Source organism: Macaca thibetana, chromosome 20, assembly GCF_024542745.1.
Source record: "Macaca thibetana thibetana isolate TM-01 chromosome 20, ASM2454274v1, whole genome shotgun sequence".
NCBI lineage: Eukaryota > Metazoa > Chordata > Mammalia > Primates > Cercopithecidae > Macaca > Macaca thibetana.
Genome location: NC_065597.1, coordinates 24,251,037 through 24,278,628, shown reverse-complemented (window position 1 = coordinate 24,278,628; position 27,592 = coordinate 24,251,037). Strand labels below are relative to the sequence as shown.

General features: G+C 47.2%; 1 protein-coding gene across 1 annotated transcript in view; it reads right to left on the bottom strand.

The window, feature by feature from the left end:
* Positions 1 to 24,380, bottom strand: part of BCO1 (beta-carotene oxygenase 1) — a 53,342-nt gene extending 28,962 nt beyond the window's left edge. Inside the window, exons 1-4 of the mRNA XM_050773206.1 lie at positions 23,932 to 24,380; positions 17,161 to 17,289; positions 2,377 to 2,506; positions 193 to 340 (exon numbers count right to left, since the gene is read on the bottom strand). Of these exons, the coding sequence (XP_050629163.1) occupies positions 193 to 340; positions 2,377 to 2,506; positions 17,161 to 17,289; positions 23,932 to 23,995 (471 nt within the window). The 5' untranslated portion in view covers positions 23,996 to 24,380. The remainder of the gene's footprint in view (positions 1 to 192; positions 341 to 2,376; positions 2,507 to 17,160; positions 17,290 to 23,931) is intronic.
* Between the last annotated feature and the right edge of the window lie 3,212 nt (positions 24,381 to 27,592).

Here is a 27,592-nt window from a genome sequence, read left to right as displayed (position 1 = left end):
CAAAGATAAAAACAACACAGTCCCTGCCTAGCACCTAGCACTAAGTGTGGCGCTAGGGCACGGGATCCAAACGTGTTAGAGGAGGGACCCCTCTGGTGAGCTCCTTGCAGGCTGAGCAGCTTCACCCTGGCCGTCCCCGACCCTCCCTTTCTTGAGTCAGGAAGTGATGCTGGGTTACTTATGTGTTGATACCTTCTCCAGGGTTTCCAGAGTCTGTGGGTTGATTTTCCTGATGTAATTGGTCTCTGAGGTCGCATAGAAGTCTTCTCCGCACTTCATGATGTTGATCAGGCAGTTGTCTGTGAAATCGGGGATGGTGTGAGACAAGTAGGTGAAAGCTCTGGGGAGAAAAGCAAATCAACAGAGTCAGTGGCTGTGTCCACCCAGCCAGAGGAGTCTGTCCTTGATGGCTTTCGTTTTCCTAAAACGTAAAAATGCTTTACTTCAACTAAGAAAGAAAAAGCAACTGGGTCCCAATGGGTCACTTGAGGAATCCTAAGAACTCAGATATCAAGTTCCCCAAAGACACCCCCAGGTTGAGTCAGCTAAGAAGTGAGTCAGCCAGAATGCCATGGTCACCCGCTGATCCCTCTCGGGTTCCCTAAAACCCAAAGGTCTCCGACATCAGAGCCAGCAAGACATACTGTTCCAAAGTATGTCAAGAAGTGCTACGGAAATCATACATGAACCCATAACGGCTCCCAAAGCCTAACAAGGCAGCTGATAACGGCTTTGCCAGGAACGTGAGTCCACACTGGTTATCTCGAATTTATCCAGGAAATTAGTTTTTAATTTAAAAAGGAAAACAAACTAATTATGAGTTAAGAACACATAGCTCATTTGCTTAGAAGGTACACTCGAAGCAAGAAGAAAGAAAAACCAGAGGGGTTTATCGGTGGTGAAATTGGCAAATCCTGGATCGTTTTACTGGGGAGTGCTCCTTCTACTGGCAAATACTGGAACAACAAGGAGGATTGGTTCCAGGACCTCCAGGTCATGGTTTAAAATTCCTGATTATGGTATCTCCCCTACCAGGTAAGTATGGTTGTTTTAAATTCGTTTACTCCTTCCTCCTCCTTTCCCACTGGCTCCTGCCCCACACTTCCTATTTGCAAATGTGAATTCAGTGCTTGCTCTGAGCCAGCCCTAGAGCTGGATACTGGAATGGGAGAGTTGACTTCAGTTCTCAAAAAAGCAGAAGCAATCTTCCATCTCTGGGCCAGTCTACCCTTCAACTCTTTCATAACTCTTCTATGTCTAGAGCGTTTCAGAAAGAAGATACGGATGGCAGGCCTGATTCCCTGGCCAATAATTTAATTGTCAAATATGTAACACATTCTTATGGATCCTAACCCAGATTATTTAAAATGTATGCAGTGGCCAGGTGCAGTGGCTCATGCCTGTAATCCCAGCACTTTGGGAGGCCAAGGTGGGTGGATCACCTAAGATCAGGAGTTCAAGAGCAGCCTGATCAACATGGTGAAACCCCATCTCTACTGAAAATATAAAAATTAGCCTGGCGTGGTGGTGGGTGCCTATAATCCCAGCTATTTGGAAGGCTGAGGCAGGAGAATCGCTTGAACCTGGGGGGGCGGAGGTGATGGTGAACTGAGATTGCACCATTGCACCCAGCTTGGACAACAAGAGTGAAACTCCATCTTAAATAAATAAATAAATGAATAAAATGAAATAAAATATATACAGCAAAAAATCTCTCCCTCTCCTCACCACCCATCTGCCCCACGTCCCCTACGCATCCTTTCGTAGTTTCTTTATGCATGTACAAGCAAAATTTAATCTAGATTTCTTCCTGCTTTTTCACACAAAATACGTCTTATAACGTGCTCTTTCTACACCTTCCTTTTTTTTTTTTTTCACTTAGTCTATCTTGGAAATGTTTCCGTAGAGCAGAAAGAGAACGTTCCCCTTCCTTTTTACTTCTACATGGCATTTTCTTGTACAGTTTTACTGTTACGGATTTAACCACTCCTCTTTTAATGAACATTTGGGTTGTTTTCAGCTACTTGTTATAACAAAAGATGCAGCCATAAATGACAAATACCTGCTGCATGTGTCATTTTGTATGCAAGCAATAGATCTCTAGGCTGAAGGGAATGTGCCTTTGTAATTTTGACAGATGATTCCAAATTCCTTTCCCACCAGCCATGTGGGAGGGCTTCTAATAATCTGTCAAATGCTCTTAGCCTCTCTGGCAGTCAGTGATCAAGAACTGTGTAGCACCTCTGGTTAAAGGGCAGTCATGTGGCATTTTCGTACACCCTAACGAGAATTGTTAGAGGAGCAAATGCTGGTTATTTCAGCCATCAAGGAGAGCAAAAGGCATGAAATTTGCTCAGATTTAAAACAGGCAGTTACTTGGAAAATATGTTTTTGCAGGGGTCCGGATAGGCCATTGTTCCAAACTCAGACACCACAATCCTGTTTGCCTCAATATTGGCGTTGTAGGTATCGCTTCTCAGGTATTTGCTCCTGTAATAGATTTCACCTGCAAGAGAAGAACCAGCATACTCTCAGGCTGACAGCTTTACAGGGCTTTGAAATCAATGTCAGTTAGGGGTTTTATTGGGGGAAGGAGGTGGTTATTTCACCAGGACAAGCTCACTTAGTACACAGGGCTGATACAATTAGCATTTGAAATATAATTTTATTTAATTTAATTATTATTTTTTTTTTTTTGAGTTTCGCTCTTGTCGTCCAGGCTGGAGTACAATAGTGCAATCTCGGCTCACTGCAACTTCCGCCTCCTGGGTTCAAGTGATTCTCCTGACTCAGCCTCCCAAGTAGTTGGGATTATAGGCACGTGCCACCACACCCAGCAAATTTTTGTATTTTTAGTAGAGATGGGGTTTCACCATGTTGGCCAGGTTAGTCTCGAACTCGTGACCTCAGGTGATCCGCCCACCTCAGCCTCCCAAAGTGCTGAGATTACAAGCATGAGCCACCGTGCCTGGCCTGGAATATAATTTTAGACATACATTTTCTCACTCCTGACTCACAACAGTATGGCCTGATAGGTAAGCGTTACGGTTTCGATGTTTTGTTCCTTCCAAATCTCATGTTGAAGCCTCTGATGTTGGAGGTGGGCCTAGGGGGAGGTGTTTGGGTGATGGGGTGGGTCCCTCATGAATGGCTTAGTGCTGTCGTGGTGATGAGTGAGTTCTCACTCTGTTAGTTCATGGAAGATCTGGTTGTTTAAAAGATCCCTCCCTCCGGCCGGGCGCGGTGGCTCACGCCTGTAATCCCAGCACTTTGGGAGGCCGAGACGGGCGGATCACGAGATCAGGAGATCGAGACCATCCTGGCTAACACGGTGAAACCCCGTCTCTACTAAAAAATACAAAAAACTAGCCGAGCGAGGTGGCGGGCGCCTATAGTCCCAGCTACTCGGGAGGCTGAGGCAGGAGAATGGCGTGAACCCGGGAGGCGGAGCTTGCAGTGAGCTGAGATCCGGCCACCGCACTCCAGCCTGGGTGACAGAGGGAGACTCCGTCTCAAAAAAAAAAAAAAAAAAAAAAAAAGATCCCTCCCTCCTCTCTCTCTTTCTCTTTCACCATGTGATGTGCCTGCTCCCCCTTTGCCTTCCGCCATGAACCAAAGCTTCTTGAGGCCCTTGAGACCCTTGCCGGAAGCCAAACAGATGCTGGTGCCTTACTTCCTGTACAACCTGCAGAACTGCGAGCCAAATAAACCTCTTTCCTTTATAAATTACCCAGTCTCAGGTATTCCTTTATAGCAATGCAAAATGTGCTAATGCAAAATATACCTGTTCTTAGTTCCATTTTCCATAGGAGGGAACTGAGGCTCGGAAACATTCTATCGCCTTGCCCAGGGTCACCCGTCAGAGAGTGCTGACCAGGAATCATTCATCCCTTCCACCCTGTTTGTGTCCCTCCAGGGAAGGGGCAGAGCTGGAGGACTAATCTAGAAGGCTGCATATGTGGGGTGGGTTTCCTCAGGGCCCCATTCAGTCCTGGGAGCCCTGCCTCCAGAAGCCTAGTTGATCACTTCAGTCTCTCTGGAGTAACGTTTGATAGTGAAGGCAACCAGGAGGCGACCTAATGCCCAATCCTGCATACCAATAGAGGGTCAGACCTGTGTTCAATGTGTAATTCATCCAGATTCTTCAGAGAGTCTAACTCATGGCATAAATCTCTTGACCAGTCCATTGAGACCAATCTGAAAATATACCAGATGGTTCTAGACCTGTGTTAGTTTTCTGTTGCTACTGTAATGACTTACCCCTCACTTGGTGGCTTTACACAACACATATTCGTTATCTCAGAGTTTGGAAGAAAGTCTGAAATGAAAATTACAGAGCTAAAATCAAGATGTCCACAGGGCTAGTTCCTTCTCGAGGCTCCAGGAGAGGTCTGTTCCTCGCTTTTTCTAGCTTTGAGAAGCTGCTGCCTTCCCTGGCTCATGGCTGCATCACTGTGACCCTGTCCCCTGTCCCAGTATCACATCTCCTCTGAGGCTGACCCTCCTGCTTCTCTCTTGGGATTACATTGGGTCCATCCCTAATGTCAGATCCCCTCCCCCATCTCAAGATGCTTCACCTAATCACATCTGCAAAGTATCTCTCTCTCTTTTTTTTTTTTTTTTTTTTTGAGATGGAGTCTCACTCTGTTACCCAGGCTGGAGTGCAATGGTGGAATCTCGGCTCACTGCAAGCTCAGCTTCTCTGATTCAAGTGATTCTCCTGCCTCAGCCTCCCCGATTTGCTGCTGTTATAGGCATGTGCCACCACGCCCAGCCAATTTAAAAAATATTTTTAGTAGAGACAGGGTTTTGCCATGTTGGTCAGGCTGGTCTCAAACTCCTGACCTCAGGTGACCCACCTGCCCGGCCTCCCAAAGTGCTGGGATTACAGGCGTTTGCCTGGCCTGCAAAGTTTCTTTTGCTATGTAAAATAACACATCTAGGCCGGGTGCGGTGGCTCACGCCTGTAATCCCACCACTGTAGGAGGCCGAGGCAGGTGGATCACCTGAGGCCAGGAGCTTGAGACCAGCCTGGCTAACATGGTGAAACCCCATCTCTACTATAAACGCAAAAATTAGCTGGGCATGGTGGCACACCCTTGTAATCCCAGCTACTCAGGAGGCTGAGGCAGGAGAATTACCTGAACCCAAGAGGCGGGGGCTGCAGTGAGCCGAGATTGCACCACTGCACTACAGCCTGGACAACAGAGAGAGACCCCGTCTCAACAACAACAACAACAACAAACCCACATCCATGGATTCCTCCTGGGGCAGGGGTGAGAGGAGGTCCTTCCCGGCTGGGAATCAGTCAGGAGAAGTTTCAGGGAGGAGGTGGTGCATTAAATAGCTCTTAAAGGATGAGAATTTGACTGCAGTATGCTGGGGAGAGAGGGCAGAGCTGTCCCGTTCACCCGCTAAGAGGTCCGTAAGCAAAGGCCCAGAGTTGGGAAAACGCAGACCCTTCTTGCAGGCACTGAGTCCAGCTGGGCTGGAACATTCGAGAGGGATTTGAAGGACACGAGTGAAATGAAATTGGGAAATGGGTTTGGGGGTCCTACTGGATTTGCAGGCCTGGTAACTTTTTTTTTTTCTTTTTTGAGATGAGTCACTCTGTTGCCCAGGCTGGAGTACAGTGGTATGATCTTGGCTCACCGTAACCTTCACCTCTCAGGTTCGAGCGATTCTGCTGCCTCAGCCTCCCGAGCAGCTGGGACGACAGGCGCGCGCCACCACGCCCGACTAATTGTTATATGTTTAGTAGAGACAGGGTTTCACCCTGTTGGCCGGGCTGGTCTCGAACTCCTGAGCTCAGGTGAACTGCCCCCCTCGGCCTCCCAAAGTGCTGGGATTACAGGCATGAACCACCGCACCAGCCCTGAGAACTTTATTTGGTGGGCAGTTTGAAACCTCAGGGTGGGGTCTAAAGGAGGCAGTGTTTTATTGTCTTTTGCTGTTAATTAGCAAATGACATTATGATTTTTTCCTTTTACAGAACACATTTCTTTCTCGTGGTACAATATGTGCTTCCAGTGCTGGTACAATTACAACACACGGAAAAGCCAAGCCTGGGACATAGTGACATTGCATTCCAATAAGCAAAAAGTTGACCTCAGAAATGCGCATCATATATGGACTGCCACGGGATGGGTCTAGACGAAACAACATGTTTCCAAGAAATTCTCGCTCAGTGCCTTTTGATATTTTAGGAAAAGGAAACTAGTACTAAGAGCCACCATTGGTTGAGCACCGGTATGCTAAACACTGCTGGGCACTCTATGTGTGTTACCTGGTTTCATACTCAACACTGGAGGCAAGTAGAATACTCCAAATAGAAATGCATTCACTGGGAAAAAAAAAAATCGACCATGCGCAGTGCCTTATGCCCGTAATCCTAGCAATTTGGGAGGTAGAGGCAGGTGGATCACTTGAAGTCAGGAGTTCAAGACCAGCCTGGCCAACATGGGGAAACTCCGTCTCTACTGAAAATACAAAAAAAATTAGCTGGGGCAGTGGGCACCTGTGGTCCCAGCTACTCAGGAGGCTGAGGCAGGACAATGGCTTGAACCTGGGAGATGGAGTTTACAGTGAGCCAAGATCGTGCCACTGAACACCAGCCTGGGCAACAGAGTGAGACTCAATCTCAAAGATAAATAAATAAATAAATAAATAAATAAATAAATAAAGGCATGGTGGCTCAGCCTTTATTCATTTATTTAATAAATCCTGTAATCCTAGCACTCTGGGAGTCTGAGGCAGGCAGATCACAGGGTCAGGAGTTCGAGACCAGCCTGGCCTATATGGTGAAACCCTGTCTCTACTAAAAATACAAAAATTAGCTGGGCATGGTGGCGGGCACCTGTAGTCCCAGCTACCAGCTACTTGGGAAGCTGAGGCAGGAGAATCGCTCAAACCCAGGAGGCAGAGGTTGCAGTGAGCTGAGATCACGCCACTGCACTCCAGCCTGGGCGACAGTGAGACTCCATCTCAAAAAAATAAATAAATAAATAAATAAAAATAAAATTAAATAAATAAATAACATAAAGTCATTTGTTAATTAGCAGCAAAATAAAGCAAGATCTAAACAGTGCTTACAGGTTCCAACTTTTTTACCAAATGAAGTACAAAGGGCTTGGGTACTCACAGCCCTGCAGACTCATTTCCCAGCTAATAAAATTGAGGCACAGAGAGGTTAAGCAGCTTGTCTTAAGCCACACAGCTAGCAAATGGTAATCTGGATTCGAAGGCCAGAAATGAGCATCTAAAGCTGGCCCTCTTAACCAAGATCCTAACACAGCAAGAACAATCAGTTTGACTATTCTGTGGGCACCTTGCAATTGAAATCACTCCTGCAGAAACGTGCAGCTCGATGAGGTCCAGCCTGCTTCTGTTTCACAAAAGGGACCTACCCACCCAAACTACATCCTGATCAAGAAACAGGACCTGGGGCCGGGTGCAGTGGCTCATGCCTGTAATCCCAGCAGTCTGAGAGGCCCGGGGGAAGGATCACTTGAGCCCAGGAGTTCAAGACTAACTTGGGCAGCATGGCGAGACCTCATCTCTACAAACAATACAAAAATCAGCTGGGCGTGGTAGTCCCAGCTGCTCAGGAGGCTGGGGCGGGAGGATCACTTAGCCTGGGAGGTCAAGGCTACAGTAAGCCAAGATTGCACCACTGTACTTCAGCCTGGGCAACAGGGCAAGACCCTGCCTCAAGAAAAGAAACAGGACCACAGCAGGCCCCTGAACGCTAGCCTCATATATCCACCTGGTCACTAACCTCTTCCCTCTCCAGGGTAACCGCTATCTTGACTTTAAAGAGTTTCAATTTGTTTTGTTCTTGGGGTTGTGTTTCCATGTCCACTGCCAAAGGATTTGAATGTACATTCCAGTGGCAATGACTCCCACCTGTGCACTCGGATGGACACAATGACAATAATAGTAACACTAATTATAAGAAAATTGAGGGGAGGCAGTGGTGGCTCAGGCCTGTTGTCCTGGCACATAAGAAGGTGAGGTTAGGTGTTCGAGACCAGCCTGGGCAATGTAGGAAGCCTTCATCTATTAAAAAAAAAAATGCTGGGTGTAGTGGCTCATGCCTGTAATCCCAGCACTTTGGGAGGCAGAGACGGGCGGATTACCTGAAGTCAGGGGTTCGAGACCAGCCTGGTCAACATGGCGAAACCCTGTCTCTACTAAAAATACAAAAAAAAAGAAAAAATTAGCCGGACGTGGTGGCACGCACCTGTAGTCCCAGCTACTTGGGAGGCTGAGACAGGAGAATTGCTTGAACCCTGGAGGCAGAGGCTGCAGTGAGCCAAGATTGCACCATTGCACTACTGCCGGGGTGGCAGAGGGAGACTCCATCTCAAAGAAGGAAAAAAAAATACAATAAAATAAATTGAGGGACATCATGAAAGACCTGCTAGTTCCTCCTCCAGTCTTCAGGAGGTTATCTGTGTTCCTAAGAGACAGACAATCATCTACCCTTTACGCAAACATCTTTCCAGGGATAGTTACTGTGTGAATAATTGTTACTAAGATATTTCTTTCTTCTTTCTTTGTGAGACAGGGTCTTGCTCTGTCACCAGGCTAAGTGCAGTGGTGCAATGACAGATCACTGTAGCCTCAATCTCCCAGGCTCGAGTGATCCTTCCACCTCAGTTTCCCAAGTAACTGGGACTGCAGGCACGTGCTACCATGCCTGGCTAATTTTTAATTTTTTGTAGAGATGGGATCTTGCTATATTGCCCAGGCTGGTCTTGAACTCCTGGACTCAAGTGATCCTCTTGCCTTGGCATCCCGAAGTGCTGGGATTACAAGCGTAAGTCACCGTGCCCATCCTCTCTGCGATATTTCTGTAGGGGGAGATTTATTCCTGGGCAGCAGAAAGAAATATGGAGGAACGGTTAGGAGCCTGAGCTTTGCGGCTGACTAGACCCTGAGTTCATGTTTTCAGCCATTACTTACTAAGTGCCCTGATGGGCCAGGAGTGAAAATATAACAATGAGCAGAACGGCCAGGATTCCTGCTGCTAAGGAGGCTCAGTCTCCACATGGATATGAATCCTGGCTTCATCAGGTACCAACCATGTACTTGACCTTGGTCAGAGTCAAGAATCTGTCCCCTCCACTGTGACATGAGGATCGTGACACATTCCTTGCAGAGTCATGTGACATTTGAGGCTTGCAAAGCACTGTGCACAGAGTAGGTGCTCAAGAAAAGCTGTGTAGGGTATTGAGATGCAGTAGACAGAGTGATCAAGGCTTCGGCTCTACATTTCATCTCATCCAGGTTGGGTGACCTTGGACAAGTCTCTTAATCTCATTGAGCCTCAGTCTCCTTGGCTGGAAGTTGGGAATCACATAGTCCTCCCCTTCTAGATGGGCAGTTTTATCATTTTTATTTTTAATTTTTTAATTTTAATTTTTATTTTTATTTTTATTTTATTTATTTTTTTTTGAGACGGAGTCTCGCTCTGTCGCCCGGGCTGGAGTGCAGTGGCCGGATCTCAGCTCACTGCAAGCTCCGCCTCCTGGGTTCCCGCCATTCTCCTGCCTCAGCCTCCCGAGTAGCTGAGACTACAGGCGCCCGCCACCTCGCCCGGCTAGTTTTTTGTATTTCTGAGTAGAGACAGGGTTTCACCGTGTTAGCCAGGATGGTCTCGATCTCCTGACCTCGTGATCCGCCCGTCTCGGCCTCCCAAAGTGCTGGGATCACAGGCTTGAGCCACCGCGCCCGGCCTATTTTTTATTTTTGAGACGACATCTTGCTCCGTCACCCAGGCTGGAGTGCAGTAGTGCAATCTTGGCTCACTGCAACCTCTGCCTCCTGGGTTCAAGCAATTCTCCTGCTTCAGTATCCTGAGTAGCTGGGATTACAGGTGCCTGCTGCCACGCCTGCCTAATATTCGTATGTTTAGTAGAGACGGAGTTCCACCATGTTGGGCAGGAGGGTCTTGAACTCCTGACCTCAAGTGGTGAGGTGGGCAGTTTTAAATGAGATGAGGTGATGTAAGGTGTTCTGCGCATTGACTCACAGCATGCACTTGGTAAACAAAGGCTGTTGAAACTGCATTGTCCAAGAAAACCCGGGTGGCAGGCGGACTCACCTGCGGGTGAGCAAGGCCACACATACTCACTGGTCCTCAGCTACATGCTGCACGGAGACACAGGCCCACTTAAGGACACCCTAATCTTCCCCTTGAGCCAGCCTGCCTTTCACTGGTTACTCTTGCTGGGCGTCACCACCCACAAGGCATTGGCTAAGGTGCTTCACCCGAAATGTTGAATTCTGTTCACTTGAAATATTGACTGGGTGCTGTGGCTCACGCCTATAATCCCAGCACTTTAGGAGGCCGAGGCAGGTGGATCACCTGAGGTCAGGAGTTCAAGACCAGACTGACCAACATGGTGAAACCCCGTCTCTACTGAAAATATAAAAATTAGCTGGGCATGGTGGCGAACGTCTGCAATCCCAGCCGCTTGGGAGGCTGAGGCAGGAGAATTGAGCCTGGGAGGTAGAGGATGCAGTGAGCTGAGATCACACCACTGCAATCCAGCCTGGGTGACAGAGCGAGACTCCATCTCAAGAAAAAAAAAAGAAAGAAAGAAGGAAGGAAGGAGGGAGAGAAGGAAGGAAGGAAGGAAGGAAGGAAGGAGAAGAAAGAAGAAAGAAGAAGAAAGAGAAAAGCAAAGCAAAGCAAAGCAAAGCACCCAGGCTGGTTGGTGGACAGGCTGCCCATTTCCTATCAACATCCAGCCCCAGGGCATGGAGTGCCTGGTGACCACAGGAAAATGTGTGTCTGGAATTACTCAAGGCTGACCCTGGACTTTGAGGCTGAGATTAAAGAAGGAGCCTGCATGCATTCCCCAGCAGCCTGCTTTCGGGAGAGCCCAATTAGCCACATTCCTTCTGAAGGGACATACGCAAACAGACGTGTTCCTGCCTGGGATCTCTAGAACTAGGTCAAGTTTGATATTTTGGGGAAGAAGGGAAGATATATATATACATACACACGCACACACACATGTGTGTATATATATAAAAGCAAACTTTCCAATGTTCCAATCCTGATGGGACAATTACTTTGCCCATTAATTTTATTGGAAAATTAACAAATATCATAAATGAGGGAGACTTGAAATCACTCTATGCCTGCTTTATAAATCTCTATGCCTGCTTTATAAGAACTTTTTTCTTTGAAATAATTTTAGATGTACAGAAAGCAGTGTTCTTGTACCCTTCACCCAGCTTCTCCCTCTGTACTCTGCTTTTTTGGTTCACATCTTTGATATTTTTAAAATGTTTTTATTTAAAATTTTTTTTTGGATAAGGTCTCACTCTGTCACCCAGGATGGAGTGCAGTGGTGTGATCTCAGCTCACTGCAGCCTCTGCCTCCAAGGCTTAAATGATCCTCCTGTCTCAGTCTCCTGAGATGCTGGGACTATAGGTGTGCACCGCCATGCCTGGCCAATTTTTTGATTTTTTGGTAGAGACCATGTCTCTATGTTACCCAGGCTTGTCTTGACCTCCTGGGCTCAAGGGATCCTCCCACCTCAGCCTCCCAAAGTGCTTGGATTATAGGCGTGAACCACAATCTCTGGTCCCCTCTTTGTTTTTAGAGCATTAACTTCTGGTGGCCTCTGCTGAAGGCCACAAGCGATTTTCTGTCTTTTTGTTTCTTGCTCCAAAGTCTTTTCTCTAAGTTAGAGGTTTGGTCTTAAGCACCTAAACCGCATCTACACTGGAATCACCTGGGTGCTTTAAAAAAATTACCGAAGGCTGTTCACTACCCATGGTTCTTCTGATTATGAGTATTAATAACATGGTCTTGGTTAGACCTGGGCAGCCAGGCTGGAGGCCCATTGTGGAGGGATTGTCAAACCTCAGAGGGCTTGGGGTCACCTGGGAAGAGTGTTACAAACACCAACACTGTCTCTATCTTTTAGGACTATGACGCACTCAAGCCCTGTGCAGCTTTCAGGATTCAAAGCTTTACTGAACGGTCCGGCGCGGTGGTTCACACTTGTCATCCCAGCACTTCGGAAGGCCCAGGCGAGTGGATCATCTGAGGTCAGGAGTTTGAGACCAACCTGGCCAACATGGCAAGACCCTATCTCTACTAAAAACACAAAAATTAGCCAGGCATGGTGGCTCATGCCTGTAATCCCAGCTACTCGGGAGGCTGAGGCATGAGAATCGCTTGAACCTGGGAGGCAGAGGCTGCAGTGAGCTGAGATTGCGCCACTGTACTCCAGCCTAGGCAACAGAGTGAGACTCCATCTCAAAACAAAAAACAAAACAAAACAAAAGAAAAAAAAAGCTTCATTGAGAAAGGAGGCACACAAACCAACTTCTCAGATTTATTGGCTTTGTGATTTCAGCATATCAGGGACCCCAGCTTCCCCATGTGTTCTCTTCTGAACCCTCTAGAATGGAACTGAACATTTCTGATGTATCTTCCCACTGTTAGATAATGGGGTGCCACGGACAGTCCTAGAGGAGAGGACAGATGAGGCCAGGCTGTGCCACACCAGCATTGGCAAGCTGGCAGCACTGAGAGGATTGGGCTGGAGAGACGGGGAGGCAGGAGCTGGTGGGAAGGGGGAACAGGGCTGAATTGCACAAGGGTTAGGACTTGGGATTCTGAAGTTAGAGAGTATTGCGTTTATATCTGACCTTTACCAACTCTTAGCTGTGTGTTTCTGGGTAAGTGACTTGGCCTCTCTGGGACTTAGTTCCTCATCTGTAAAACTGTGGTAGTCCCCAGGCTGTCCTCCTCAGGAGTGATAGGGAGGGCTGAGTTGTGGATGGGCATGAAACACTTGGGGCAGGGCCCAGCAAACCCTCTTTGTAGTAAATATTGAAGAGTTTTATTGGGAAAGTATTGCCTCTGTCTACAGAAACAACGACTGCCTCGCTGTACCATCTCAGCTCCATATACAGTTTCTAAGTGCCCCTCTGGGCCAGGCCCCATGCTAGACGATGAAGATACAACAATTCAGGCAGGCTCCCCAGACTCTGGGCCTTCCCACCCTATGCCAGAGATTGGTAAAGTGATGCCTGCCAAGCAGAACGGGGCATGAACCCCCAGACGCCGGCCTAGGTCTAAGAGAAAGATGGAGGGAAAGCAAATCATTGGGCATAATTCCTGGGTTTCCTATTTTCCCAGCTAATTCCAGATTATTAATAAAACTGACTCGGCCTGGTACAGTGGTGACTCACGCCTGTAATTCCAGCACTTTGGGAGGCCCAGGCTGATGAATCACCTGAGGTTAGGAGTTCAAGACCAGCCTGGCCAACATGATGAAACTTCGTCTCTAGTAAAAATACAAAAAAACCTCGCCGGGGCCTGGTGCAGTGGCTCACGCCTGTAATCCCAGCACTTTGGGAGGCCAAGGCTGGCGGATCACAAGGTCAGGAGATCGAGACCATCTTGGCTAACGTGGTGAAAACCCATTTCTACTAAAAATACAAAAAAATTAGCTGGGTGTGGTGGTGGGTGCCTATAGTCCCAGCTACTCAGGAGGCTGAGGCAGGAGAATGGTGTGAACCTGGGAGGTGGAGGTTGCGGTGAGCCAAGATTGCGCCACTGCACTCCAGCCTGGGCGACAGAGCAAGACTCTGTCTCAAAAAAAAAAAAAGAAAGAAAGAAAGAAAGAAAGAGACCATGGAGGAGCTGGCAGCCTGGAGAAGCAATGCCTCATGGAAGGAAAGCCACTGGCGCTTTTTTTTTTGAGACGGAGTCTCATTGTGTCACCCGGTCTGGAGTGCAGTGGCGTGAACTCAGCTCATTGCAGCCTCTGCCTCCCAAGTTCAAACAATTATCCTGTCTCAGCCTCCCGAGCAGCTGGGATTACAGGTGCCTGCCACCACATCTGGCTAATTTTTATATTTTTAGTAGAGATAAGGTTTCACCATGTTGGCCAGGCCGGTCTTGAACTCCTGACTTCAGGTGATCTGCCCACCTCGGCCTCCCAAAGTGCTGGGATTCCAGGCGTGAGCCACCGCGCCCGGCCACCACTGGTGCATTTACCTTCTGTGTTCCTCATCCAGAACAGTATTTATTTCCAAGAATCATTGGGAACTTCTGTTTCGAAAAGAAAGGAATCGTTAAGGTTTAGTGCTGTCAGCAAAATATGGACCCACCCATTCTGTAGCTGAGTCACAGTAAAATCTGCAAGGTATTGCAAACTTGGAGCGCGCGCCTTTCATCCATGGTGTCTCTATTCATGTGTAAATGTTAGAGCAACTCACTGGCATAGAATACACATTCAAAAAATAATTGCTGACTAGCTCAAAAGAAATTAATAGTTATAACTTTTTTTTTTTTTTTTGAGAGGAAGCCTCACTCTTGTTGCCCAGGCTGGAGTGCAATGGCGCGATCTCAGCTCACTGCAACCTCTGCCTCCCGGGTTCAAGTGATTCTGCTGTCTCAGCCTCCCGAGTAGCTGGGATTACAGGCACTCACCACCACACTCAGCTAATTTTTTGTATTTTTAGTAGAGACGGGGTTTCACCATGTTGGCCAGGCTGGTCTCGAACTCCTGACCTCAGGTGATCCACCCGCCTCAGCCTCCCAAAGTGCTGGGAGTACAGGTATGAGCCATCGTGCCTGGCCAGTAGTTACATGAAATTAAGAGCAAATGCTTATTGAGCAGGTACTGTGTGCAAGACATAATACAGAGCTCTTTACACATTCATTTGGATCTCATAGCGACTCTATGAGGTATGCTACTGATATGTCCATTTTACAGAGGAGGAGACTGAGACACAGACAGGGTCAGTACCTTGGCCAAAGTTATACAGTTTAGATCCATGTTAGCTACGATGGTGGAGCTAGGATTCAAACCCGGAGATGGTGATGGTAGATTTTATTTTTATGTTTAATCGATTATTCTTTTTTTTATAAATTAAAATAGAAATGGGATCGGACGGGTGCAGTGGCTCATGCCTGTAACCCCAGCACTTTGGGAGGCCAAGGTAGGCGGATCACCTGAGGTTGGAAGTTCGAGAACAGCCTGACCAACATGGAGAAACCCTGTCTACTAAAAATACAAAATTAGCTGGGTGTGGTGGCGCATCCCTGTAATCCTAGCTACTTGGGAGGCTTAGGCAGCAGAATTGCTTGAATCCAGGAGGTGGAGGCTGTGGTGAGCGGAGATTGCACCATTGCACACCAGCCTGGGCAACAAGAACAAAACTCTTGTCTCAAAAACATAAATAAAAATAAAAATAAAAAATTAAATAAAATAGAAATGGGGTCTCACTAGGTTGCGCAGATTGGCCTGGAACTCCTGGACTCAAGTGACACTCCTGCCTCCGCCTCTCAAGGTGTTGGTATTACAGGCATGAGCCACTGTGCCTGTTCAATGGTGGTGTTTAATCTATTAAGCATCTACCAGGTGTCAGGCCCTTGCTAGAATGTCCAGTACTTCCAGTGATCCCAACAGTTCTCCAGGGAAGGATGAACAAGCTCATTTTACTGACGAAGAAACTGAGGCTGAGAGACTTAACATGATCACAGTTTGCCCACATTAGAACACAGAAATTAAAGAAAAATTTTGCAAAGTCTGGACCGTTTGGACACAAATCTGTCCACTGTGTGACCCAGAGCCCTCTAAATCCATCCTGGACCTCTGTAAGAACTCAGTTCATGATTTTATGGCATAAACTGGCTCAATGGTCAACAGCAAAGAATTTACATTCCACCCATGAGCCAGACACCTGAACTCAGAATTTGCCTTATGTGATGCCCTATATTTAGCCATTTCCCTTTCCACTCAGGGAGACCCCTTGGCTTGTTGTATAAGTGGTCTGGCTCTCTCTTGCTTAATGGGCAGTATATGAAGCTTTGCTCTTTCCAGCTCTGTACTCTTCTTTTTTTTTTTTGAGACAAAGTCTGACTCTGTTTCCCAGGCTGGAGTGCAGTGGCACAATTTCAGCTCACTGCAACCTCTGCTTCCTGGGTTCAAGCGATTCTCGTGCCTCAGCCTCCCTAGTAGCTGGGATTACAGATGTGTGCCACTATGACCAGCTAATTTTTGTATTTTTAGTAGAGATGGGATTTCGCTATGTTGGCCTGGTTGGTCTCAAACTCCTGACCTTGAGTGATCTGGCTGCCTCAGCCTCCCAAAGTGCTGGAATTATAGGCATGAGCCACCGCGCTGGGCCACCAGCTCTGTCCATTTCCTGTTTCGACTTTAGGCATGTCTGATTCCTGTACTCTTCCACCTGCTCTTGCCTACCTGATTGAGGATGTATATTATTTTGCAAGATTAACTATTTGAAAAAGAACCTTGGCCTTCTTTTTAGGAAAGTCTGTGCTTGTGGTTGGCTGAATAATGTACCCACCACAAAGATCTCCACATCCAAATCCCTAGAACCTGTTGAATATGTGACTTGACATAGCAAAATGGACTCTGTAGATGTGATTAAGGATTTTGAGATGGGAGATTATCCTGGGATTATCTGAGTGGATTCAGTGTAATCACAAGGGTCCTTATAAGAGGGAGGAAGGAAAGTCAGTCAGAGGAGGAGGTGTGAGGGTGGAAGGAGTGAGAGAAATTGCAAGACAAGATGCTCTGCTGCTACTTGAAAGATAGAGATGGAGGCCGGGCGCAGTGGCTCACGCCTGTAATCCCAGCACTTTGGGAGGCCGAGGTGAGTGGATCATCGGATGTCAGGAGTTCGAGACCAGCCTGGCCAACATGGTGAAATCCCATCTCTACTAAAAATACAAAAATTAGCTGGGTGTGGTGGCACATGCCTGTAATCCCAGCTATTCAGGAGGCTGAGGCAGGAGAATCACTTGAACCCAGGAAACGGAGGTTGCAGTGAGTCGAGATTGTACCATTGCATTCCAGCTTGGGCAGCAAGAGGAAAACACCATCCCAGGAAGGAAAAAAAAAAAAAAGAGAGATGGAGCCACAAGCCAAGGAATGCAGCTTCTAGAAGGTAGAAAAGGGAAGAACATGGATTTTTTTCCTAGAGCCTCCAGGACTGAATGTGGACCAGTGAACACCTTGATTTCAGTTCAGCGAGACCCGATTTAGACTTCTGACCTCCAATCCCTAAAAGAATAAATGTGTGCTGTTTTAAGGCACTGCATTTGCGGTCCTTTGCTGCAGCAGTGGCAGCACACTCCTGGGTATTCTCACCGTCTCTGATTGTGAAGCTGTGGAGGAGGGCAAGGCCGTCGAACCAATGGTTGTATCTGGACTCCCCCACCGTGTGCATCCCAGGCCCGTTGCGGAGCAGGGTTCCCTGCAGCCATGCTGGAATCTTGCCTGTGAAAAGAGAGAATGTTTAGTTTCCTATTTCCACCTGCAAACCAAAATGCTGGAAGAAATGTTCAAGGAAAGGAATTGGAGACTTGTAGTCCCAGTACCACTCCTTGCATCTGTTCATTTACTCTACAATCGTTTCCAGAAAATGTATAATATGTCGGGCAGATGGAGACACTGTCCCTGTCCTCAAATTGCCCACTGATCATTAAGGAGACAGATGAATAAACAGACACCCAAGATCCACTGTGGTCAAGGCAATGCTGGTTGTGCGTTGGCTCACACCTGTAATCCCTGCACCTTGGGAGGCTGAGATAGGAGTATCACTTGAAGCCAGGAGCTCAAGACTAGCCTGGGCAACAAAGTGAGACACTGTCTCTGCAAAAAATAAAAAATGTAGCTCAGGGTTGGATGCAGTGGCTCACGCCTGTAATCCCAGCACTTTGTGAGGCCTAGGTGGGTGGATCACCTGAGGTCAGGAGTTCAAGACCAGCCTGGCCAACATGATGAAATCCCACCTGTACTAAAAATACAAAAAATTAGCTAGTGGTCATGGTGGGTGCCTGTAATCCCAGCTACTCAGGAGGCTGAAGCAGGAGAATCACTTGAACCCGGGAGGCAGAGGTTGCAGCGAGATTGCGCCACTGTACTCCAACCTGGGCAACAAGAGTGAAACTCTATCTCAAAAAAAAAAAACAAAATATGCCCCCCTCCCCACACCAAAAAAAAAAATGAAAAATAAAAAAAAACAACAAAAAAACATAGCTCATTGTGGTGGCATACGCCTGTAGTCCCAGCTGCTTGGGAGGTTGAGGTGGGAGGATCACTTGAGCCTGGGAGCTCGAGGCTGCAGTGATCACACCACTCCACTCCAGCCTGGACAACAGAGCAAGACCTCGTCTCAAAAAATTAAAAAAAAAAAAAAAAAAAAAAGAGCGGCAATGCTACAGACATAGCAAAAGGTTCTGTGTGAAACAGAATCCCACCCTGGGGTGGGCTAAGAGCAGGAGGGTGAGGTCAGCTTCCTGAAGGAGGCAACCTGGTTAAGTCTTGAGGGAGAGTAGGTATTTGCCTCACAAAGGCAAAAGGAAAGAACATTCTAGAGCTGTTCTGTCCAATATGGTATCTATCAGCACTTGAAATGTGGTTGGTCTGAAATGACATGTGCTATAAGAATGAAATATACACCAGATTTCTAAGACTTAGTATGAACAAAAGTGAACCATCTCATTAGCAATTTTTATTTTTATTTTTATTTTTTATTTTTTTTATTTTTGAGACGGAGTCTCGCTCTGTCGCCCAGGCTGGAGTGCAGTGGCGCGATCTCCACTCATTGCAATCTCCGCCTCCCGGGTTCACGTCATTCTCCTGCCTCAGCCTCCCGAGTAGCTGGGACTACAGGCGCCCACCACCGCACCCAGCTAATTTTTTGTATTTTTAGTAGAGACGGGGTTTCACCATGTTAGCCAGGATGGTCTCGATCTCCTGACCTCGTGATCCGCCCGTCTCGACCTCCCAAAGTGCTGGGATTACAAGCATGAGCCACCGCGCCTGGCCAGCAATTTTTAAAATACTGATTTCATGTTGAACTGATAATATCTTGGATTTGTTGTGTTAAATAAAATATACCATTGAAATAATTTCACCTGTTTCTTTTGACTTTTTCCAATGTTTCTACTAGAAAATTTTAAAGTGCGGGTGTGGCATGGGTTCTCTTTCTAGGGTACAGCCCTGCTCTAGAGACAGGGTGCTGCAGCTGAAGCTGTTGGTGCCTCCACCCAAGTCTCAGAATTCATCTCTTCCTGCGGGCGGCTTTCTGCCAATGCCTGCAGCTCCCTGCCTGCGTTCTTGGTTCTGACTGCGGGTGGGGCAGGCTGTGCTTACAGGCAGGAACAGTGGGAAGCACCTCGGAGAGGTAATGCCCCTGGAAGCTGCTCTCACCCGGTGATGGATGCAGAATTCGGCGACAAATCCCACCGTTGCCTTGCCCTCAGTTGGGAACACAAGAGGCGTGTTTTACACCACGCCCAGGGGATTTAGCTCCAATGGCCTCAGCAGCCAATGGCTCAACAATGCCCCATTTATTGGTTTCCTTCTCTCTTTTTCCCTGAGTTCCTCCTGATGTTTCTTGGGATCACGTGCCAAATAAACCACTTAGCCTTGAATTCTTGCCTCTGGAGGAACCCCGAACAAGAAGATGAAAACCAGGAGGCCGGACACTCTGAGGCATGCCTGTAATCCCAGTACTTTGGGAGGTGAGGCTGAGGTCAGGAACCCCGCCTACACCAAAAATACAAAAATTAGCCAGGTGTGATGACAGGTGCCTGTAATCCCAACCACTCTGGAGGCTGAGGCAGGAGAATCGCTTAAACGCGGAAGTGGAAGGTTGCAGTGAGCTGAGATCACGCCACTGCACTCCAGTCTGGGTGACAGAGCAAGCCTCCGTCTCATAAATAAACGAATGAATGAATGAATGAATGAATGATCAAGACCAGGAGACGGGCAAGCTGTTTAGTAAGACTGGACCATCATTTTCAAGCAAGAAAATTGTGAGCAATGAAACTGCAGAAGTAACAGGGTCCAGAGGATGAAGGTCAACAGGATCACACTAAGGGTCCTGATCTAATCCTCAGAAGAATGGGGCACATTTGATGGTTATAATAGGCAAGGACAGGACCAGATTTTTTTCTGCAATTAAAAAAAAAATTGAGATAAAACTCATCATTTTAAAGTGTACAGCTCTGGGGGTTCTAGTGAATTCACAATGTTGTGCAACCATCACCTAATTCCAGAACATTCCATCACTCCAAAAAGACATCCCCCTTATGCATTAGCCTCTTCTCCCCTTACCCCCAGCCCCTGGCAGGCACCATCTATTTTCCTATGGATTTGTCTGTTCTGGATTCCATATAGATCAGTGGTCCCCAAACTTTTTGGCACCAGGGACTGGTTTTGTGGAAGGTAATTTTTCCATGGACAGTGGGGTTTAGGGGTCAATTCTCATATGGAGCGCACAACCTAGATCCCTCACATGCGCGTTCACAACCAGGTTCACGCTCACAGTAGGGTTTGCACTCCTATGAGCATCTAATGCCACCGATCTGAGAGGAGGCAGAACTCAGGCGGTAATGCTGTGCGGCCCGGTTCCTAACAGGCTACAGACTGATACTGGTCCATGGCTCAAGGGTCCGGGACCCCTGATATAAATGGAATAGGATCCTGGAGCTTCCAAAGTTCTCTCTGCACGTGGTGTGGACTGGGAAATCCTCTGAGAAAGGCAGGAAGACCAGAAAGAGGACCCGGGGATTCCACAGGGATGGAGAGAAATGGATGAACAAAGATACATGGAAGACACAGAACTGATGGGCCTCTATTTGATTAAATATGGGGGGATGTGGAGTGGAACACTGAAAAATGACAGCCGAGGCCAGCGCCGTGGCTCACGCCTGTAATCCCAGCATGAGGAGAGGCCAAGGCGGGTGTATCACTTGAGGTCAGGAGTTTGAGACTAGCCTGGCCAACATGACGAAACCCCGTCTCTACTAAAAATACGAAAATTAGCTGGGCGTGGTGGCGGGCACCTGTAATCCCAACTACTTGGGAGGCTGAGGCAGAAGAATCGCTTGAACCCAAGAGGTGGAGATTGCAGTGAGCCGAGATTGCGCCATTGCACTCCAGCCTGGGTGACAAGAGTGAAACTCCGTCTCAAAAAAAAAAAAAAGACAGTCAAGTCTCTTGCCTTGGGCACCTACATAATCGTGGCGCCAGGCACAGGCACCCAGGGCACAGGAGAGGGGGCAGGCTTGAGACAGAGCAGGGAGAGAGGCATCTGAGAATATAATTAAAACCCTAGATAGGACAAGAAAATTTATGCACATTCACACACCAGCCACTGTGTTCTAGGCGGATTAAACCACTTAATCATTGCAGCAACGCTGTGTGGGAGGTGCCAGGCTACGTTCATCAGACAGAAAAGAACACTGAGGCAGGAAATGCTTAAGTTGCCAAAGAGGTCTCAGAACACACGTGTGCTGGCACAGCCAGTTACAAAGCCAGAACCTTTGCATGTGTTCCCTGCATGGATGCGTCAACCCAGGCACAGGTTTTAGCTAGCTGCCTGCCCATGGATGTTACCAACTGATTAGGCTCAACCCAGGCCTGGACGGAGGGTGAGGAGGTCCGTTCTCTGCAGGCTGTCTGGCCTTGGCAAGTCACTGCTCTTCTGCCTCAGTTTCCCATCTGTCAATAGGGAGGCTTGATGTAGAGGAATGGTTCTCACCCTTGGAATCACCAGAGGGCTTGTGAACACACAGCTTGCTGAGCTCCACCCCCAGAGTGTCTGATGCCATGGGTCTGGGTGGGGCCCAAGGATGTTTATTTCTACCCAGTACCCAGGTGGTGCTTACGCCGCAGGTCCGGGGACACACCTTTGAGAACCGCTGCCGATCTCTGGGGTTCATTCAGCCTCTCATGTTCTAGAATTCGTGTTTTCTAACATTTCCAATGATTTCATGCAGTCATTAAACATGAGGTGTAAAGGGCACAAAATATTCATAACATTCCAGGGCAGGGAAAGGTAGGTATTATAGGTGCCTTTTTTTTTTTTTTTTTTTTTTTTTTTTTTTTTTTTGAGACAGAGTCTCACTCTCTCACCCAGGCTAGAGTGCAGTGGCGTGATCTTGGCTCACTGCAAACTCCGCCTCCTGGGTTCAAGCGATTCTTATGCCCAGTCTCCTGAGGAGCTGGGTTTATAGATATGCACCACCATGCCTGGCTAATTTTTGTGCTTTTATTTAAAACAAAATTTCAAATAAAATACATTGAAAGTAATGGCAAAAACCATGATTATTTTTGCATCAACCAAATAGTAGAGACAGGGTTTCACCCGCTGGGGTGCCTGTTATTTACTTATTTATTTATTTTTATTTTTATTTTTTTTTTGAGACAGGGTCTCACTCTGTTGCCAAGACCCTAGTGCTGTGGCACTATCTCAGCTCACTGCAACCTCTGCCTCTGGGGTTCAAGCAATTCTCCTGCCTCAGCCTCCTGAGTAGCTGGGACTACAGGTGCGTGCCACTATGCCTGGCTAATTTGTGTATTTTTAGTAGAGAGGGGTTTCGCCATATTAGCCAGGCTGGTCTCAAACTCCTGGTTTCAAGTGATCCACCCTCCTTGGCCTCCCAAAGTACTGGGACTACAGGCATGAGCCACTGCGCCTGGCCTTGGGTGTCCTTTTAAAAAATAAAAAATGCACAGATGAACAGTCAGATTGAGAAAAATAAATTTAACGGTATATATTTGCTTTTCCAAAAACTATTTACAAATATAGTAAAGTTATCTATTGATTCATCTACCTATGTTTTAAAAAGTTAAAGGAAATATACCCAAATATTAAGTGTTTAAGAGATTTGGAAATACAGCTGATTTTATTTCCTTCCATGTTTTCAATTGCACTCCTAATTAATTTATATATAATATACATACAGCTATATATGTATATACAGATTGATAGCTATAGATTGTGCCTTACCTTTGTAACCAGGAAAAAATATACATAAAAGCTATTTTTTTTTCTTTCAAAAGACTCCCAAGGCAATTGCTCAGTTGAAAAGCTTCAATCTGATGTTCTCACAAAAATCACTCACAGTTGTCCTCTCCTTATGAACAACTGAAGTCCATCTAGCAGATGAAAATGTCTGCGGGCCTGAGCTGACTCAGCTGTTCTTAAAACTGAGCGAGTACCACTCCGGGAGTCCAGAACCAGGAACTGCCCTTTGGAGACCAAACAAGATGGTTCGAGGAAAGTGGCAACCCAAAAGAGGAGGAAAAAGCAACAGATATAAAAGATGAAGTGAGCCACAGGGCCTCTAAAGGATAGAAAGTCCTACTCCTATAGGCTCTACAGGTGCTGACACCTGTGAGTTCTGACAGACAATCACATCAGACTGCAATCCCCTGCAAGTGTGCGTGGTGGATGTGCACGCGTGGGAGCTCATGCACGCCCTCTAAGCATTTTGAAACTAATTTAGAATGCATACGTTTGCACAAATACATCATGCATCTGAGACAGGCAGCAGTATGCAGATTAATCCCATTGTACGTGTACCCACTGGGGCATTCCGACACTTTTTTCCTGGGAACAGTGAGACTGACTCTCCTCCCTTTGGAAACGGAGTTATAATGTGTAAAAGCACACCATTTTCACAGAAAATGTGTCCCCTCTCTGTACTGTTCTCTGGACTTTCCAAAAGTAATTTACAATTAGTATTACTTATATAATCAGGAAAAAAAGTGTCCATCTAAACATAAGGAAGAAGCCAGGTGCAGTGGCTCACCCCTGTAATCCTAGCACTTTTGGAGGCGGAGGGAGGCGGATCACTTGAGGCTAGGAGCCAACATGCTGAAACCCCATCGCTACTAAAAATACACAGATTAGCCGGGCTTGGTGGTGGGCACTTGTGATCTCAGCTACTCGGGAGGCTGAGGTGGGAGGATGGTTTGAACCCAGGAGGCAGAGGTTGCAGTGCACCGAGACCACCCCACTGGACTCCAGCCTGGGCGACAGAGTGAGACTCCGCCTCAAAAAAATAATAAACAAAATAAAATAAACAGAAGAAAGAGCCCAGTGTTTATCAGAATGCTCACCTGTCACTTTGGCCCTCACAGGCTCCAGCTGTTCTTTCCTATTCCTGCCAAATATTATATCCATCGTTCAAGGTGCCGAGGGAGACTGATTTTAACAGCAAACAGATGCTCCTCTGTGTTCAAAGGAGCTGCTGCTCCCTCCTCCTGCGTTTCCTTCCTGCTCTCCTGCTCCTCACTTCCTTCACATCTCTGTCTCTCCTGAAGCCGTTTCTGCCTTTGTTTTTTCCTTTTTGGCTGGCTGTGACTTCTCCCTCTCCGAGAGCCCAGGATCTCTTTACATTCACAGGAGAAGCTGCGCTGGCGTTATTTATAAGATGTTTGGTTAAAGGTTAATTTCCAAGGCATGTGTCATAGCTAATCTTTAATCCTCTTATTGTACCCTCAGCTTTCCCTCTCCAGTTTCACTTTTGGCTTAACCAAAAAAAAAATCTTGCTTTGGAGGCCGGGCGCGGTGGCTCACGCCTGTAATCCCAGCACTTTGGGAGGCCGAGGCGGGCGGATCACAAGGTCAGAAGATCGAGACCACGGTGAAACCCCGTCTCTACTAAAAATACAAAAAATTAGCCGGGCGCGGTTGTGGGCGCCTGTAGTCCCAGCTACTCGGGAGGCTGAGGCAGGAGAATGGCGTGAACCCGGGAGGCGGAGCTTGCAGTGAGCCGAGATCGCGCCACTGCACTCCAGCCTGGGCTGGGCGACAGAGCGAGACTCCGTCTCAAAAAAAAAAAAAAAAAAAAAAAAAAAAAATCTTGCTTTGGGCTAGGTTCTAAAAAGCAGAGAGAATTCAGTGCCTCCTGTTATGTTGCCCGACGTAATCCAAGAGCTGGAGATGTTTATGATCAGAAGAAGAAGAGAGGCAGTCGGGGCCATAAGAGATGCTGGGAATTAGGAGAGCTTTGAGGTGAGCTCTGTGATCATGCGAATGTCTGGTGCACAGCAGGGAACCCCTTCAGCAGAGACAGGTAAGGTTTTATGTTTTGTTTTGTTTTTAGTAAAGACCCTGATGCTCCCCTCTAATAATCATAAAGAGGAACTTAATTCATTATTTTCTTTTTGGAAGAAGGAGACATAAAATGTTTCATGTACCCATTTAAAAAATAATGAACGGGAACCAGAGACTTTTCTCAGAAACTATAAAGAATAGTAAAAAAGACGGGCCAGGAGCAGTGGCTCATGCCTGTAATCCCAGCACTTTGGGAGGCCATGGTGGGTGGATCACTTGAGGTCAGGAGTTCGAGACCAGCCTGGCCAACATGGCGAAATCCTGTCTCTACTAAAAATACAAAAATTATCCTGGCATGGTGGTGGACGCCTGCAATCCCAGATGTTCAGGAGGCTGAGGCAGGAGAATCTCTTGAACCCATGAGGCAGACATTGCAGTAGGCTGAGATGGCACCACTGCACTCCATCCGGGCCACACAGTGAGACTCTGTCTCAAAAAATAAATAAGTAAACAGAATAAAAAAGAAACTTCATTTCAACTTCCTGGTCTATCAAGAGGGCAAAACGATGCCTGAATTTGATCTGAGCTTCCCTATTATTGGTGTATCTTGGCGTGTTGCCATTGCCTGAAATTCATATTCAACTTGCTATATGCACTGATTGAAGTTAATGAACTCATCTTAATGTATTTTGCTTAAAGAAAGAACCAGTCATTTGCTCTGTGGGTAGAGTAAGAAAAGGCAGTGGCATTGGCTTTTATGCAACCCAGCTGAGAATAATGATGTCTGGTCTGGGCTGAGACCACATGCCAGCACCTTGGGCCATTCATTCCGGACAGCTGTGTGTTCTGGTTGTGCTTCTGCCCTGGCACACATTGGAATCACCTGGTTGGCGGCACTAACTGTACCGGTGCTGGGCCTCACTCCAGACCCACTGACGCACAATCTCTGAAGGTGGATCTCAGCCATCAGTTTTTTTATATTGGCTGGGCATAGTGACTCACACCTGTAATCCTAGCACTTTCAGAGGCCAAGGCGGGAGGATCACTTGAACCCAGGAATTTAAGACCAGCCTAGGCAACATAATGAGGCTCTGTCTCTACCAAAAAAAAAAAAATAATAATAATTAGCTGGGCATGGTGGTGCACGCCTGTAGTCCCAACTACTTGGGAGGCTGAGGTGGAAGGATCACTTGAATCTGGGAGGTTGAGGCTGCAGTGAACTGTGATAGAAGCACTGAACTCTAGCCTGGGCAACAAAGCAAGCCCTTATCTCAAAAATAAAAAATAGGGAGGTTGAGGCGGGTGGATCACGAGGTCAGGAGATCGAGACCATCCTGGCTAACACCGTAAAATCCCGTCTCTACTAAAAATATAAAAAATTAGCCGGGCGTGGTGGCCGGAGCCTATAGTCCCAGCTACTCGGGAGGCTGAGGCAGGAGAATGGCGTGAACCCAGGAGGCAGAGCTTGCAGTGAGCTGAGATCTCGCCACTGCACTCCAGCCTGGGCGACAGAGCGAGACTCTGTCTCAAAAATAATAATAATAATAATAATAATAATAATAATAATAAGTGCCTACATGTGTGCAGCAGGAGTTGCAAAGACCTGACCCTGAGGAAAGATGCTACATGCCTGAGTTGAAACTAAATTCAAATTACAGCTCATTGGCTGGGCATGGTGGCTCATGCCTGTAATCCCAGCACTTTGGGAGGCCAAGGTGGGCAGATCACCTGAGGTCAGGAGTTCAAGACTAGCCTGGTCAACATGGTGAAACCTCGTTTCTACTAAAAATACAATACAAAAATTAGCCGGGCATGGTGATGAGCACCTGTAATTGCAGCTACTCGGGAGGCTGAGGCAGGAGAATCACTTGAACCTAGGAGGTGGAGGTTTCAGTAAGCCGAGATGGTGCCACTGCACTCCAGCCTGGGTGACAGAGTGAGACTCCATCCCCCCCCCAAAAAAAAATTACAGTTCATCCTTTTTTCTTTTCTTTTCTTTTTTTTTTTTTTTGAGATGGAGTCTCACTCTGTCGCTCAGGCTGGAGTGCAGTGGTGTGATCTTGGCTCACTGCAGCCTCTGCCTTCCGGGTTCAAGCGATTCTTCTGCCTTATCCTCCCGAGTAGCTGGGGTTACAGGTGCCCGCCACTACCCCCGGCTAATTTTTGTATTTTTAGTAGAGATGGGGTTTAACCATATTGGCCAGGCTGGTCTGAAACCCCTGACCTCAAGTGATCTGCCCCACTTGGCCTCCCAAAGTGCTGGGATTACAGGCGTGAGCCACCGTGCCTGGCCAGCTCGTCCATTTTCTGTGTGCCTGGGCCATTCTACCCTCTTTGAGCCTCTCTTTTTTCAACTATAAAGTGAGGCATAATGATATTAGCACCTCAAGCCTACTGTAAAGGGTCTAACGAAAGCACTTTGTCTCAGACAGTTACCAATCAATGCCTTTACCTTTTCCTCCCATTCTCTTACAGGGCATTTCCCTTTGATCCACCTTTCCAGTAAGACCTCCAATAACTTGCCAGTTTATCCCACTGTGTGGTCTAAACATGTGTATCCATGTCAGAGTTCTTTACTCCTAGCTTGTGAAAGCTGCGTTCTTGTGAGGATTACATGAGAATGTCTGGCATACACTAAAGTCTCAGGGAAAAAAACGACACCACCAGGGTGCAAGAAAGTGCTCAGGGCTTAGAGGTCAGAAGACCAGGGTAGGGACCTCA